The sequence below is a fragment of the Acinonyx jubatus genome, chromosome C1, assembly GCF_027475565.1.
Source record: "Acinonyx jubatus isolate Ajub_Pintada_27869175 chromosome C1, VMU_Ajub_asm_v1.0, whole genome shotgun sequence".
Lineage (NCBI taxonomy): Eukaryota > Metazoa > Chordata > Mammalia > Carnivora > Felidae > Acinonyx > Acinonyx jubatus.
The window spans coordinates 167,037,531-167,055,342 of record NC_069381.1 but is presented as its reverse complement, the minus strand read 5'-3'; the positions used below and the strand labels follow the sequence as shown (position 1 = coordinate 167,055,342).

Below are 17,812 nucleotides of genomic sequence, written 5' to 3'. Positions count from 1 at the left end.
AATGAAGGCATATACATTATTTTTTAGACATAATGCTATTGCACACTTAATAGACTACAGTATAGTGTGAACATAACTTTTATATTCACTGGAAAACTAAAAAATTCATTTTATTCACCTTATTGTGGTGGTTTAGAGTATCTTCGAGGTATGCCTATATATCCTGGCAAAGACATGATTGTGATTTGAAATGTGGTGATGATGTTGGAGATAAGAGAAAACAAAAGGTGGGAGAGATAAGAGATAGCAATGGGGTGAAATCCATGAAACCTGGTGTTCTATTATTGAAGAGAGTGGAAGAAAGAGAGAGGTTCACTGGAGGCTCTCAGAACTCAGCAATATGCAGCTAGGCAGATGGATATTCCACTTGCTGAGAAGGGAAACAGTGCAGGTCAAACTGATCTGGTTTTGAAAAAATTCAAAGGTCAGTCTTGACCATATTAATTTTGATCTCATTATCTCTTTGATCTCCATGAGACATGTTAAGTAGGTGATTGGATATTTGAGTCTGGTCAATCTTTAGACTTGCTGCAGCAGAATCACTTGGAACTTTTGATTATCTGGCTCTACCTCCAGGCCTAATATACTAGAATCCTCAAGACAACACAGCCAACGTATTACCCTGAGGTTATATGCAGTGGAAGAAATTCAATCATCATTGGGTAGTTACACTAGTTAACCTTTAAGCTCCTTGAACACACTGAATGCCTATGATATTATGAATAGAAAAACAGCCAGATACAGTACCAAATCTATTATTATATCCTAAGAGTAAATGTGCTGAATGAACCACGAAATACCTCTGAAGGAAGAGAGCCATATCCAGACTCTTCTATTTACATTGCCATATTTATATCATATGGTGCTGCCACCCTGGCCATAAACTATTGATCCAGGCCCCACCTAATGGTTCTGGTGGTCCTTGAGATGATCTTTCTTAAGAAGCCAGCCCTACCGATGCACCATTCTGGACGATAATTAATGTACCAAATTATATGTTTCTCTTTGATCAGAGGGGATAGGAGTGGGAAAAAGTAAAACTAGTAAAGCAGAAGTATACATATAAGTAGGAATACAAGACTTAAGGGAGAATCTGGCAAAGAGAGAAGCAAAGAGAAATATAAGCAGAATACACATATGAAAATTAGTAGAACAAGGCTTAAGAGACATCCTCTTCTCAGCAGATGACAGTGTGACTGGATTTCCTAGTTCATTACAGTTCATTTATTCATCTAGTACTTATCAAGCAGCTAAATGTGTCTGTCAGGCACTGTTCTAGGTGCTGCAGATACTCAAATGAACAAAATTTATCACAGATACCTCCTTCATGATAAGTGTTATGGAAAAAACAAGGCAGCGTGTAAAGACATAGACAGTGATATAGGAGGAGTTAGTAACAGGGAAGGAAGGCCTCTAAGGAGGTAACATTAGCTGAGGCATCTGTGAGGCCACTGGACAAAGAGTATTCCAGACAGACAAAATAGAAAGGACAAATGTTCTAGAACGGAATTTGTTTGGCATGTTTAAAAATAGTGAACAAGCCCATGAGGTTGGGCTCCATTGAAAAGGGGCAGTGTGAAAGGAGATGAGGTCAAAGAGAGAGGCTGGTGCAGAGCATTTAGGAACTTGGTTCGATTTTCAATTTTATTCTGAACGTGATAGGAAGCCATTGAGGACTTTGATCAAGAGGAGGGTATGATATCATCTGTAAGTCAGAGGAATTACTGTGGCATCTGGGTGAGCACTAGATAGTGGAGAGAGGTAAGAGCAGCATCAGGGTGACCAGTAAGAAAAAGACTCCAACAGTCCAGGCAAGAAAGAATGGTGACCTGCAGGGGCGCCTGGGAGGCTCGGTCAGTTGAGCGTCCGACTTCGGCTCAGGTCATGAGCTCAGGGTTTGTGGGTTCGAGCCCCATGTCAGGCTCTGTGCTGACAGCTCAGAGCCTGGAGCCTGATTCAGATTCTGTCTCCATCTCTCTCTCTCTGCCCCTCCCCCACTCACGCTCTGCTCTCTCTCCTACTCAAATATAAATAAAAAATTAAAAAAAGAAAGAAAGAATGGTGACTTGCATAAGATAGCAGCTGTGGAAGATGTGGGGAGTACTCAGATTAAGAGGTGCACTTTGAAATTAGAGCTAACAAGAACAGACAGTCAATTGGGTAAGGGAGAGAAGTCTAGGATTACATGAAGGCTTTTGTTCTCAACAGCTGAATATAATTTATTAGTATAGGGAAAACCAGAAAAGCGCCAAAGAGTTTCACTTCGGACATACTAAATTTGAGAAGGCTAATAACAATCAGAGGAAAAAAAATCGGAGGTTGGTTGGAATTGGCAATCTGAAGTTCAGGAGATATGTTAGGATTGCAGATATAAATTTGGAAGTCATCACTATATCAGTCTTGACAGTATGACTGTTTAAAATGGTTTCCTCTGCTCTATTTCTTATCCACATACCTTCATATAAAACCCTCATCACAAGAGGTAACCTGGACATGTCTTTGTTTCCTGAAACCTGCTGGAGACAGAAGTGCCACCGTTACCGAAAAAGGAAAAACTAAATGCACTTAGGAGAAAGGAGATCAGTCTGTCCATGCATTAATCAAAACACTATAGGTAGGATGTCGCCTCTCTCCCCTCCTGCTACTTTGATCTCTGTACCTGGCAACTCCTCACAACTGAGTAAAGGAAGGGGAGAAGGAAGGAATCTGGCTAGTTTGTGTTTGTTTCGTTGTATTTTGTTTTGTTTCACTAACCAGTTATTTGCTAGGTCCTTCATGAAGTCCTAGTTGGCCTTTTTGTCAGAGTTAATTTTTTCAGAACTATTAATCACATCTGTTGCTGCTTTGCTCTCTCAGCAAACTTTTTTTTATACTCAATAATGGATAATCACGTTCCACTCCAATTTGAAGAATTACACATTTTGGAGCAATTGTATTACTGTATTTAGCATCTCAATAACATTTCCTTTGCTAATTCATCTTTCTTATGATTGAAGCTTCTTAATGTGCTCACAATGCACCATATGTTACCATAGCTTAATTTTGTCTTGAAATATTCATTTCTAGCTCTTGGGGACAGGTAGACTGAATAAAACGTGGATTTAGCTTTCTCTCTCTCTCTCTCTTTATTTTTTTTATCAGAAGCAGGAGATTTACCTAGATATTTACTGGTTAAAATGAGGACCTAGGTGGCTTACAGTAACACACTAGTATCCTCTTGAAAGAATTATTGTGCTTTCTCAAGGCTTTAACTCATGACCAAAATGACTGTCACTGAATAGCCATCTTGGAGGGATCGACAGTAGTAAGGTCGCCTGTGAAAATGTGCAATATGACTAACTTCCCTAAATGTTAGGATCCCACATTCTTATGATATTTGAGAGCTAAATATAATGAAAGCCCTTGGGGTTTTGATTTTAAGAATTTCCTTTAAAAATAATCCTATTATTCTCTGAGGACACGAGAACAGTATTACTTTATTTAGTTAAGCCAACCTAAAATAGAACAGAGGAAATCATTAAACAAGTGAACATATATCTTTTACTGTTGCCCACTCATGCCAAAACTGATGTGTATTAAAAGTACAAGATGACTTACAATAGGAAATATACCTTCAAATGATCATATTTGTCATCAGAGAGGGAAGCCGGATAATCTCAACAATTACCCTGGAATAAACTACAATGTTGATGATTGTGTTATTTACTGCAGTCTTACAAACAAACAAACATGGGGTTTTATAGCTGCACAGGAAGGAAGTTTACTGAGAGTAGCGATTAATGTGTCCATTTATATTCCACTTCCCTGAAAAAGCCTCAAATCTAGAGAGAATACAGAGTGGAAAATTTCACTCCCAATTTAGACATCTCTCCAGACTCCAGAGGAAGCTGCCCAGCTGGCCTCTCCTGTAGTTGAAACGGAGCTTGATGAGCCACTGGGCCAATGGCCCAGGTGACAGCCTGGTGCAGGAGCTACTGGACTGAGCACTCTGCCTCACGTCAGGAACATTTTTGTGTGAGAAATAAAAGAAGCCTTCCCTGGAACTGGTGTCAGTCAAAATTCTGATACCCTTAGATGTTCTTTTAGCAGTTCCAATTTGGGGGAAGAAATCTGGAAAAATGCCAGGATATGAGCTAGCATTTTTAGTTGTTATTTGAACAGCTGTTACATGTACAGCTAATAACTGTTTGATTGGGTTTCTCAGAGCTGCTCTTGACACAAGGCAATGAGGCAACACTTTACATTAACTGTGCCCCCAATTCAAGTTATTCTACTTTGCATAAGCCTAGGAAAAAAATGGCAATTTTCTGGCAACAGTAATTAGGGATTCTAGAAAGATCCCTTCAAAAAAAATATAAGGAAGGGTAAAAGAAAAGCCTTTGTTATTATTTTGGAAAATGTGAATTTCCAGACTGAAATTCAGAGACCTCTCTAGTTATTCCTTCTTCAGTTACCTGTTTTACTCTTGATGAAACTAAGTTTTAAATGGATAAAGTATCTTACTGAAAGTAGCATTACCAAGTTGTAAAACTGCGACCAGATCAAGCTTATACTCAAGCATATGGTCTTTGAGAACAGACAGCGTACCAGCCATGAGCTCAACATTCGCGGCAACCCGAAACAGTACCTGAACAGTACCTTTCATGGCCGGTGGTGTGTACACGCTCTGCTTCCTCTGCTTAGGGGATGCATTTTGTGACTGTGGACAAAAAGAAAAGAGGAAAAGGTGTATTTGAATAAAAATTGACCCTGTGAGGGAAATACACTGCCGTATTTCAAAGAGCTTTCTGATTCCCCGTCATGAAATACAATGCAAATCAATGAGAAATTATATCCATGTTCATTGATATCACAGTTTTATTTATTTATTTATTTATTTATTTATTTATTTATTTTTTACTTTTTTTTCATTTTTGTTATTTTTTATTTTTTATTATGAAATTTATTGTCAAATTGGTTTGCTATCACAGTTTTAAAAGTATATGAAGCTATTTTATCATAAAACTCTTCATCCATTGCAGTCTTGAAATTACTCCTTTTATTTTCTCACTTAGTAATGTTTGTTTATTTTAAAAAGAAACAGAAAAAGAGACACCAATCCTTTTTGTTTGCGAGAAAAAACATAAGGGCCAGGACAAAGTATACTCAAAAAGCTATGTCCATGGGATAACTATACCTGCTCATAGGATTTTTGAGTGGTTTTAGGTACATAATGAAGGTTGTTGGTAAGTAATACCTATTTATAAACCTTTGGAATTGACATGTTCAATCTAATATCTCCATTGACTTGGAATTACAATGTTGAGATAATATTCTCTTCTATTTGTAAAAGATAAATAAGTTCTTTCCTAACAAAATTGCTATTTAACACTCTTACCTATGCACACTAGACCAGGATTGAATTATTGAAGAGAGAATTTTTGTATTAAAAATTATAAAAATTGGAACACAGAAACATATTTCAGGGTCAAAACCACAAACTATATATATATAAATATACATACATACATACAAATATACATATATACATATATATATAAATATATATATGAGTATATATAAATTAAACTATCCCTACATATGACTATATTATTTATTATGATAAATTACATATGTAGTCTATTTTCTAATTGGATTATGTCAAAGATTCCTTTTTAATAGTGTATTGATTTATATTTCATTGTGGCAAAAGTAGGGGTCTTAATCAATGAGTTTTAGTGTGTAGAGCAATTATTTTTGCTTTGAAAAGGTCAGGTATAAATGGTAACAAGATGCTTTTTTGGGGATTATTCTAGGCTTTCATGTGTATTAGAAAGAACATAACCTACAGTCTGAAAAAAACTAGAAACTATTTCATTGAACAGTAAATAGAACTTGAGGTATTTTTCCTTGTACATACTAAAGCTTAATTGCCCTCAAAAGTATCATGAAGATGTAGACACTTACCTGACGCAAAAACAATATACTAAAAAGGAAAAATCCAACCAAATATCGCCAAATCCATATCAACAAGCAAATGGTCCAAGCACATTTCTCCAGAATGGAATATGTGAGTACCAGTTCATTATGCCCAGATGCAGGCAGAGGGACTCTATGTTAATGTTAAACATGTAGTGTAAACATAGACAGTTCTGGTGTTCCTTTACTGTATTCGTCTCATCCAGTTGATTTCAAGAAGCAATCACTTTTGGTATTTCTTATATATTTATCTCCATACATATATTCAAAGATCAAGTAGAAAATTAATTCGACAGAAAATTTTGCTTTGTAACACGTAGTACAACTTGTTAAGTAATAAAAACTGATTTATATTTATGTAAGAGTTCAGTTATCAAAGCATTTTCACATTTATAACCTCTTTAAAAATTTAGAAAAGTCTTAGATATTATTTGGCATTTTGTTCTTTCTACATTTCCTCTGGGTATTGCTATATGCCTAATGCAGCTATGGGAGTTGACTAGTATGTCTGCACAGCAGTCAATCCTTGTCCTATTTCTGAGTACAGTTTACTTACTTTTTTGTATTCCATATATTCTATATTATTAGCTTCCTACCCTCCCCTGGTTCCTATTTTCCATCTGAACTCCTACGTGTGTATGTGAACCTCTGGCCTCAGGGTGTGCTCTTGGCTTCACACACCAGAAGACCCTTTAAGAGGTGTCGGCCCCCGTCTTCTTGCTCCAGGATTCCAACATTGGCTGGCCCTAGCCTGTAGATGGTCATAAACGAGTCACTAAATTGAAAATAACAACACCATATCTTGCCACTAAAAGCAATGGTTTATTTTACAAGTTTTTTCAGGGGTTGGCATTTCATAAGTTGAGAACCAATGTAGCATAGAGGCAGAGATTTAACAACCCCATTTTACTGTTTCTTCAGTCAGGAAAAGGAAACTAGTTTTTACATTAGTTATATTGATATATTTTATGTAACATCAAGCCAAGCTAATTATGTCTTTAATTGAACACCTATTTATACAAAATATAAGGAAACTTACTTCAGCTTGTGTGTTGGTCACCCTCTTGTCATCTATTTCTGTAACAGAAGTAGATATAATTTATTAGAAAGGTGATTTCTTTATAATATGCATATTAACATTTTTGATAACATTAACAATATGATAAAAAATAATTTAATAATTACCTTATATTTATAAAACATCTGTGGCTTAGGGAAAGGGGGACAGAGGAAGTGGTTTCCTTCTGAGATAACCTTCTCCCAAAGGTTTAAAAAAGGCAGTTTAAAAAAAAAATGTATCTCTCTTGAAATACAAATTGCCCACCTTCCAGAAATCAGAAAGGAAACCAGGGAAATGGCCCTTGAACCAACTGTTTGTGTCACCAACCTCACAGTGCTAAGGCATAAACAACCTCCTCCATGGATTTTGCTGCCTCTGTCTGCTCAACTGTAGCTTGTCAAATTTCCTCAAGTTTGCTGCTAAGCTGAACAAAGCACCTTTCCCAATCTGCCCGATCACTCTGATTCTGAGACAGGCAGCACCCTCTTATCTATATGCCCCTGGAAAGAATCATTTGCTTTGTCAGAAATATTTCTTATGACAATGCTAGGGAAAATAGTACAAATGCTGTCTGTATAAAAACAAAAATGAAAAGGGGAGAGAGGAGGAAGAGGCGCTCACATACTGCCCCTTCAACAGAAGGAAGACCTTCTGAGTTTCTTTTGTACCCCCTCATCTACTTTATATGGATCTTGACTTTTCTTAATGGTTATTTGACTTCCCTAAAACATTCCTCCATCTCTCATCTGTACTGCAGAGGCTAGGTTTCTCAATATTTAAAAAAAAAAAAAAAAGACTAGGAAACTCTTTTCTCCAACCAAACTGCCGCCAGATATTGTGCAATCCCCTGACTACCATGTGCCAGGGACAACCACAGCATTGCAACTATTGGGGTGGTCAGTGTGGGTTCCCCCATGGGACTCGGGGGGTGGAGGGGTTGTTCTCAAGTTTGAGAATCACAAAGCTATCCTATATTAGCAAAGTCATCTGACTTTGATTCTCCTTAAACATCTAGACATGGAGAACCTAGAGCTTCTTAGTTTCCCACCTTTTAAAATGTTCACAGGCTTTGGTTACCACAGCCATCAATTGTAAGAAATCCTGCCCCATGCATGTTGGCACATCTGCGATCGGAAGGCATCTTACAAAGGCAAGAGGCAGGGCACCTGGGAGGCTTAGTAGGTTGAGCGACTCACTTTGGCTCCGGTCATGATCTCAGGGTTCATGAGTTCAAGCCCACATAGGGCTGGCTGCTATCAGCACATAACCTCTGTTTCCCCCTTCTCTGCTCCTCCCCCATTTGCACTCTATCTCTCGAAAAAACAAAGTTAGGGCGCCTGGGTGGCTCAGTAGGTTAAGCTGTTGACTGGGGCTCAGGTCATGATCTCACAGCTCGTGAGTTCAAACCCCGCATCAGGCTCTGTGCTGAAGTTCAGGGCCTGGAGCCTGCTTCAAATTCCATGTCTCCCTATCTCTTTGCCTCCCACCTTCCATTCATGCTCTGTCTCTCCCTCTGTCAAAAATAAATAAAACATTAAAATTTTTTTAATAAATAAATTAAAATTAAAATTAAAAACAAAAGGCAAGAGGCTTCACAATATTGGGTCCAACTGGGCGACTCTCAGGGTGTGTCTCACCCACTTTGAGCCTTCTCTGTCTTAGGAACATTGACAGTTCGGCCTGGAACAAAACGGTGCTTAACTGAGGGTGAAGGAAAACACTGTGCTGAGAAAAACGCTCAGCGAAGCAGAATACGTGTCCTTGTCTAGCCCTGGGACCACTGGAGGCTAGGCAGGGCTGACAGGCCCTCTGGCCTCTGTGAAGGGACAGTCTGGTGCTAACCCACCGGTGAATCTCAGGGAACACCCGGCAGAGGTAAGAACATTGACCTGGTTTTCCTACAGCAGGCTGTGTTTAACCTTTCTGCACTTCACCCCACTTCTAGCTGCAATGGTGAAGGTAAACCTTTATTCCACTGAGTGGCGTATCCAATTCTGAAGGAAACCGAGCTGTGTTCGGTGGCATTAAATGTGTTCAACTGTAAGAGAAATGTCCCACCCTTGGCACTGTTTATGAAATTTGGCCTTAAATTCACACCCAAAGAAACGTGCGTGAACACGGCTCTGTCCACAGCTCCTGGCCTGGGTGGGATCTGAGAGGGCCTCGACCGGAAAAGCCCAGACATCCTGCTCAGTCCTGCCCCTTCCCCCTCCCATCCCCCACCTCCACTCCACAAAGCAGGCAGAGGGCTCAAGAGTTGGCTGCTCAGTCAAATGTAGGCTTCCAGCGGAGCATTTTAAATATTTATGTATTTTGAGAGAGAGAGAGAGAGAGAGACAGAGACAGAGAGAGAGAGAGAAGGGATAGGGGTGGGGTAGCAGCAGAGAGAGGGAGAGAGGGCGCTGTCGGGGCAGAGCCCCACGCGGGATCCACCCCACTGTGAGATCGTGACCTGTTGTGGAGCATTTTAGAAGCAACTCTCCAGATGTCTTTTGGCTTCCCCTTGGAGATGAGTGTGCACGGCTCGCAGGGCAGCTTTCTGGAACGGGTAGTCAGCACCTGCTTCCCTACATCCTGTTAGATCACAGGCCTGGACTCCAGGTTCAGCATGCGCATGGACATTGGCTACGTCTTCGTTCCCCGCAGCTCCACCACACCCACAGTCCCGGCCATTAAAATGAATTTCTTGATGAAGATTTCCAGGCTTCCTTGAACCTGGCCAGGGTGGGCGCAGGTGTGGACTCACAAGAGGTCCGCGTCGCCTTGGCTGTGGGGGTGGGAGGCTGTGCCGGACATCCAGTGGTGCCTGTTGAGCTCGCTGAGGGACAGACTGGCAAACATGCCCTTGCCCCGCCGCCTGCCAACCAGTTCAGCACGCGCAGGGGATGGAATCTTCCTCCAAGAAGGAACAGCTCTTCAGTCCTGTCCTGACAGCGCATGGGCTCCGGAAACAGGGCAGGGCACGGGCTGACGCTGGACCTGTCGTCTTCCAGCCTGGCAGCCTCCCGCCGTGCACTGCAATACCGATCTGTCCTCGTCCTCAGCCTTCTCACATGCCCAGGCGGCTCGGGTTCCCGGGAGGCACTTTCTGGCACATTCCACCAGGTGCTCATGCTCCAACCCACCCCAGCCAGCACCACGAGGTGGGGCGTGTAGTCGTTTCTCAGGCGGGAATTAAGTCCCTCTCCACAGATCTTTGCTGTATTTTTGTGGCGCTGAGGCAGTGGAGACCAACCGTGTTTTCCGGGTAAGCAGCCTCCGGGGTCACCTCCGGGAGAAGCGGTTCCGGGTCAGGACGCGTTCGAGGTTCAGGCGTTCGCGCCGACTCTGTGCCTTCCTCTGTGAGCCTGCGTGCGGGACCTCGCCGGACACGCCCGCCGCGTGCGGACCTTTACCGTCCGCACGCGGTGCTCTCGCCGCCTGGCCGCCACCCGGAAGAGACCTGTGCTTTTGGAGGTAAGCAGAATTTCACTTGTGCTCAAATCCATTGGTTGGCGAAAGTGCCGACTTTTCCAATAAGGTATTTGTCTCATATCTCGATTCTGAATTAATAAGAATTCCTACCGAACAAAATTCTCCAAACTTCTTTGGGGATGCCACACGAAGCGTGTTATCCAGAGTGGTGACTTCAATTTCAAACTTTTCTTGCCCATCCACTGTAGCCAAAATGGGCGTGGGCAGTCCGGATATGGGAGGAGAGAGCCGGGATGGGGAAAAGCACCGCCACCGCCGAACTGCCTGTGGGGTGGGGCCGGGTCGGGACCCGGCCTCGCGCGGTGCCGAAGCTGCTCTGCCGCCACCACCTTAGCCGCCATCCCTGGTCTCGCTGCCTTGACCTATTGTCCGGGTTACCCTTTCCTGACCCTCAGGTGAGCGCCAAGGCTGAGAGGCTGAAGCCCATGGTCCAAACACTGAACGAGGTGTTCATCAAGGAATAACTGTCTCAAGTCAGCGATACAGATCTGCATCAATTTACATGAAAAGATGTACTAAAAGGATTTCAAAACCAAAGGAATGGTATTTTTATTTCATAAAGTATAGATAACCCAGAGAGAGATGATAGAGAAGTGCATGTATATTCATAAAAGGATATATTCAATATGTTAACTGTAGTTATCTCTCGGTGATTGAATAACACTCTACCTGTGCTGTTTCTTTTTCTAGTGAACATACATTACATACATACAATGAAAAACTATGTGTACGTATCGTGTGGATATATAGAAACACGTATATAGGTAGTAAAATTTCTATAGAAGTCCACAGTGCATACAGTCAGTATTTCATGTAGTAAGAGACCAAAATAGACAAGCAGCAAAAACAAAACAAAACAAAAGACAAGCAGCTAGAATGAATAGTATATAGAACTATTATTTATTCTAATCTTATATCTTGATTACTAGACTTTTAGAAGTTATGGAATTATGGAACCTAATAAATTTGCCCTCCCTTGTGTAGGGGTGAGCAGACAGGAACTATTGGCTAAGGACAGCAGTCACAATTGTTTGATATTCCTGGAAGTATCTGGGTCATTATCAGGTAACTGTGAATACACTGAATTGAGCAGTTATATCAAAGCAAAATCTTTTGCTATCATCTTTTAAGTAAATATGAAATATGATCCACTTTAACAATGCATGTACTGTGATCCATTGGTTGGTTAAATGTCACTTGTGTTTCTTAAGATTTTATTTATTCCTTAGGAGTTTTCAAAATTTATCCCAGGACTCAGAACCTATTGTTTTGAGAACAAAATGGTGTCCAGTCATTCAGCCTTGTGCCTTCTTACTGTCTGAATATAACACACACTAAAATAATGTCTTTTCAAGACAACTGTATAGACTTCACCGTTTCATAATTCAATGAAAAAGGTTTTTTTCTTGTTGGTTAGTTTTTCTTATTAATATCAGTCTCGAACTGATTAAGTTAGCCAGTTAAAAGTACTTTTGAAAAATATACAATTTTGTTTTATATTATGAGTCTGTTTTTCATGATTCCAAAATAGCTTCTGTTTCTTCTCTACTCTGAATTTTTGGGGAGTATCAAAAAAGGTAACATAAATTACATTTTTTTTAGAATTTAAACATGTTTTTTTTTCCCACGTCACTCATTTGGGACTTATTTTAGTTAGCTGACAGGAATAAGTAAAATAGACAGGAATTTAGTCTATTTTAGCCACTTGACAACAAATTATAATCATACATGTTTGTTATATGATCATATAATCATTTTCTTTTACTGAAAATATTAGAACACAATTAAAAAAACCTGCATATTTTGTGATTTTAGGTAATTTCACACCAAAAGACCAAATCAGGAATAACTAATCCTAAAAAGCAGTAAATAATTTCCTTTCCTCAGTTTACAAAATTGCAGGTTGAAACAGCAAAACAACATTCTTCTGTGTTGTTGCAATGATCTCACATTTGTGTTATTGATGTGGGAGAGTGTTATAGGAGAAACTAGTGTGGCTAATCATCATCCAGTACAGTAGAATTCATTATAAGAGGATTGAATTTGACAAAACCACCATTATTATGTATGATGACAAGTCTCATACACACGCGCGCACACACACACACACACACACACCAGCTAAATTATAGATTGTTTTATTTATCACGGCATTCCTTTGGCATTGTCTAAACATAACTTAGCAGACAAGGTAACAGCCAAATACAACTGCTCAAACAGGAGGAAGGAAATTGAGATTTCCCAATATCCTTTTCTTTCAATGACAAAGACTATAGGTTTGTTTTCACGGATTCTTATTTTATCTGTCCAATTTAGCATGGAGTCAGAACTCTGGCCACCTAAAGCATATGCAAAACCTTATTACAAATAACAATTTTGAATTGTTTTGTGACACTCACATGATTAATGTGTCCACTCCATCATTTAACTGCAATGTAATAAATTCAGTTTCCATAGTTTCTCTTCTCTGTAGCCAATTGCCATAAAAACCATGCTTTAATCTGTTAGTTGCCTGTGACTTTGTTGGAATTATAGGTTAAGAAAAATCAGATTCTCCCATCCCTATTGTCTCTACCAAAGGAAAGTTCAGGAATGAACATTGGAATGGCCTCTTTTAAAAGTCTGTTTGCCATCCACATTGAGTTTCTACTGGATTGCCTTTTTATAGGTCTACTTGAGATTGTCACTTGATGTTCTAACTAGTATATATTTATCTACCTAGGGAGATGGTTACAAAGTCAAGTGAAAAGGATTCTAAAATCTAGAAAAAATTTTTATGACAAAAACCTGGATGAAGATTGATTCAAGGTTTTAATTTCCTATCAATTGAATGTTTTGTTGTATGTGGAATTAAGTGTTCAATCCATTAACTTACAGCACTTTCCATAATTTTTTCATTAATAACTGAAAAAATCTTGCATCTCTTCCATATTAAGCAATCTAAGACAGTGCCTCTGCAGACAGATCCTTCTAAAGGCAGCAATTGTAGGAGCAGAGGTCATTGACACCTTTATATTTAAACTATAATTATTCAAAACCATCCCTTAAAATAAATCCTGGAAGAGATCAGACTAATTTCCTGAATTACCTTTTTTATTTATTTTGCTAAAATTTTTGTTTCAGTGTCATTTAATACTTTACTAAATTTATCATTAAAAATCCTTAATCTACAATTAGTGCTTTATCGTATTTTCAAAAATGTAGGAAAAGTATATACTATGAATCATTATATTATCACATTTTTAAAAATTTTTATAAAATATTAACCATCTGTCTTCACTAAACCTGAAATATTTCATATACATCTTTAAATCCAAAAATTGATGGTTTAAATATATTCAAAGAGTGGAGATAGATATGGAGAGGTTATTTTTTGGCTGTCAACATTCACTCCTATATGCTAGTCAAGTTTTTGATTAAAAAATATTTTCTATGTGTCTTCTGAGGCAGTGAGACTCATCTAATAGATCTATAAGAATAGCATATGCGTTTAGCAAAGTTTGAATTGAAAAATAGAGGTCATGTAAGTTTACAAGACGTGATGACAAAGTAGTAATTTCTTGACTGATTTTTACTTTTTAAAAATGTCCACCAATGGAAATACTACAACCCATGTGGTAATGATATTTAGTTACCAAGAAAAACGAGGACTGGCTCTTATGAACATTACCACTTTGTGCTCTAGAACTCTGAAACGTCCCTCATTAAACCACAGTATTCCAGCTGCCATACTAAATATTACTAGAAATTGATTTTTCCCTTCTTCTACTAATCTACCAAGAGAGTAAACGCTACAATTGCACAGATTTTACACACTAGCCAGCATCTAAATTATTCTTCCTCTTTTTCAGGAACACTAATAATAAACTGGGCACAGAAAATATTAATAAAATTGCAGAATAAATCTCATTCATGCACATATTCTTTCTCCCATTTCTTTTTCTATCCTGTTAAACTAGTGTTCGAAGTGAATGCCCATCTTTTGCCATCAAATTCCTTAGTAAAATTCAAAGTAGATAAGGATAGGTTATTTTCGCATCCAGTCTGTGTGTGTTGCTGGATTATAAAAGGCTTAGCTGCCATTTTGTTTTTGTTTAAAACCAGAACGTACTTCCTTCTCTATGGGAAGCTTCTCTGAACATTCAGAGAGAATGTTTTTGATTCTCTCCTTTGTAAAGTTAGTCAAGAGAGAATGTTTGACTGCTATAATACAATCTGGTTGAAATTGTGGTCAAATGTGTTCTGGGACTCACACTCTAAGGAAATGTATGCAAAGCACACCCAAATTGATAAATGATGTGGAAAAAGCCTTCTACGTTAAAATGTTTTTCTTTTGAAGTTTCCTCTCAGCTTTGCAGTTGTTTTGCACTCCACTTTATTGTAAAAATACAAGTGCTGGTTTATGGATGACGGGAAGACAGATATAACTAAGTGAAGCAAGATGAGTATTTTGGCAGGGGTCTGGAAGAATAAGGTAATTAAGCCAGGCTGTGGGATCAATGCATGACGTATTACCAGAGTGTGACACTGATCAGAGAACTGGTGAGGGTGGCATCCGAACAGGTGGTCTGGAGGTACCGTTAAGAGTTAACACGTGGACAAGCAGAAGATTGCAGTGTTGAGTAGGTAGTAGAGGCATCATTTTTGTACCCAAAATACTGAACTGGAACAGTGTCAGCAGATAGATTCGAATTCTGAGAGGCAATTCAGTCCTAAAGACCAGAATTGGGATTTCAAGCTATAGTACAAGCTGGCAGGGTCATATAAGTAGGTGGTAAAGATCAGCTTTCATGAAACTAAGCATTAAGATTAGGGACACAGCCACTGAGAGTCTGGACTATTAGAGAAAGATTACTAAAAGACTGAGTTGAAATTAGATGGGATAGTCACAGAGCTAAGAAAGTAAACAGAATAATAAAACATGCTTTAATATGAAATTTTGAGGTTTTGCTTGGAGTGGTATGTATCAGTTCACCACAGGCCAGTGATACCACTTATCACAACTAGAAAAGCAAGATAAAGTAAAGAATGCATGAAGATCTGCAGAGCAAACTACAGAGACCAGAGACATTGCAGAGTGACAGGCCAGGCCACCAAGTCCGATTTGGCCCCTGGCAGAGGACTACTGTGGGGGAACAGAATCCAGAGATTTTGGTGATTATGTGGAGTAACAAAACTGAAGACTTGCCCAGCATATCTTTCTGTTCTATGTTCCACTTTTTGTCTAATAAATGGAGTTATCTGCCTTGGCAGATACTATGCTAGATCCCTAGTGTATTTTCAGTCAGTGTTTCCTTTTCATTTTTCCTAGCACTAATTTGTGAAAAAAGAATTAATTCTCTCCCATAGAGGAGCAGCAGCAGAGAAAAGCAATTCATAGTCTTCTCTCTGAGGTGCCGTGGAGACTAAATCACACGGGCATTGGTGCCATCTTTGACAGTCTCAGAAGGAATTTACCATCAGATCTCTGAAAACAGCAGTGAAATCTAAATGATTACCTTTCTGCAGATTCTGTATTTTGGTATCTAACATATTTGAAGGTTGAACATCTTCTCAGAAACCCTTGGATCGCAACTATTGACAAGATCATCTATGGCTGTGTAATACAGAGAAGGGCAGAGTTAAACACAAAAATTGTATAGATGGCTTTAGGTCTACTAGTTCGAGAACAGTCACTGACCCGTGAGCCTTCAGAACTGAATAAGATAAATCAAATGCAAATGAAAGAAATTGCTGTGCATAGCTCAGCTCTTCATTGGGCATGTAAATTTGTCATTACCTTGTGGTTTTAGCATTCCAGCATAGTCAGTTAAAAGTGCCAGAGAAATCTATCATGTGTTTCTTACATAGAACACTCACTGTTTCTTTTTAGTAGGGCAATGCAGAATCTCCTAAGACAGCTATGGTGAAACCTCTTTCTGACTTGTTATCAAACTCTCCACTTTTCAAAATGAGCTCTAGTCAGGGGCCTTTTTGCAGAAAGCCTGCTGGGCTCTGTTGGAGGCCTATCATTTGAGGCTGTGAGTTAAGCCACTAGGCAGTGGTTTCAGCTGTGTTTTTCTTTGAGTTCTTAGATTTAGCCAAAACTGGGGCCCAAATTAAAACCACCAGAGCAATGAATTTATATGCGCTGGAAAGGAGACATGGGGAAAAAGAAGCAAACAGTAGAAATAGTTTCATCCTGTTGTGCCAAGATTCACACAGCTGTATTGTTCTTTCAGTATTATTTATAGCTTTCTACTTTTAACTGATAGAAGTTGGGATATAACCTCATTACCAAATAGGTTTTTATCTCTCAGAGCCCCCTACAAAATGGTTCATTTTTGTGGCAGTCAGTGAGAATCAGATATATATTCTATGTGGAAATAGTGAAGGAGATGACAAGGAAAACAAAATGGATCATGTTGGTTTATTAAGAACTCTCAACCAGCAATTGTCTTATGAGAGAGGTTAGAAATCTTCCAAACTGCTTTTATGCTTATATTTCATCATTTCTGCTGCCACTTCCAAACACACTAAAAAAAGAACAGAAAAATCAGATCATTTAAAACCTCAAAAGTCTGCTTTTCATTAGTATTCTTGATTTTTGTAAACTTGGTTTCTCTTATAAAACATATTTTATCCTACCACAGAATCAGCTTACATGAGGGCCAGAGAACTGTTGCGTCATCCCATCAGTGGTGATTCTCAATCATAGGTAAAGTTGTTCTGCCTATCTGGAGTTTGGATTTCTCACATTTGCTCCAGGAAAATAAATTTACTCCTTCAATGCATGTTTTTTAAAATTTTTTTCAGGAGAGGGTAGGGAATGACATCAGTTTAATCACCCACACTTGTTTTAGTAGCTCTAATTTTTTAAAATTCCATATCCTTTGGGGTGCCTAGGTGGCTAAGTTGGTTAAGTGTCCGACTCTTTATCTTGGTTCAGGTCCTGATCTCATGGTTAGGTTCATGAGATCAAGCCCTGCATAGGGCTGTGTCCTGACAATGCTGAGTCGGCTTGGGGTTCTCTCTCTGCCCCTGCCCTGTGTGCTCACATGCATTCTCTCTCAAAATAATTAAATAAACTTTGGGGGAAAAATTCCATCTCCTTTTCTTAGAATTACCTGGAGAACTGATGATAAATTATACATTTTATTTTTACATCAATTTTATACATTTACTTAAAAATAATTATCAGATGTTTCAGGTAATGTAGACAACCAATCAAGTAATTATTTAATGAACACTTATCTTCCCCACAATGTGCTCTATGTCATTTTGACCTAATAAAATTAAATCTAGTTAGGATTTGAATAGGTTTTAACCAATTTAAAACAC

General features: G+C 39.0%; 1 protein-coding gene across 2 annotated transcripts in view; it reads right to left on the bottom strand.

The window, feature by feature from the left end:
* The window catches only part of PPP1R1C (protein phosphatase 1 regulatory inhibitor subunit 1C), a 117,745-nt gene that overhangs the window by 53,518 nt on the left and 46,415 nt on the right, over positions 1–17,812 (bottom strand). Inside the window, exons 4-5 of one of the 2 annotated variants that reach the window (XM_015087398.3) lie at positions 6,998–7,035; positions 4,628–4,699 (exon numbers count right to left, since the gene is read on the bottom strand). In XM_015087398.3, coding sequence (XP_014942884.1) covers positions 4,628–4,699; positions 6,998–7,035 — 110 coding nt within the window. The remainder of the gene's footprint in view (positions 1–4,627; positions 4,700–6,997; positions 7,036–17,812) is intronic. The other variant, XM_015087393.3, reaches the window with a different exon arrangement.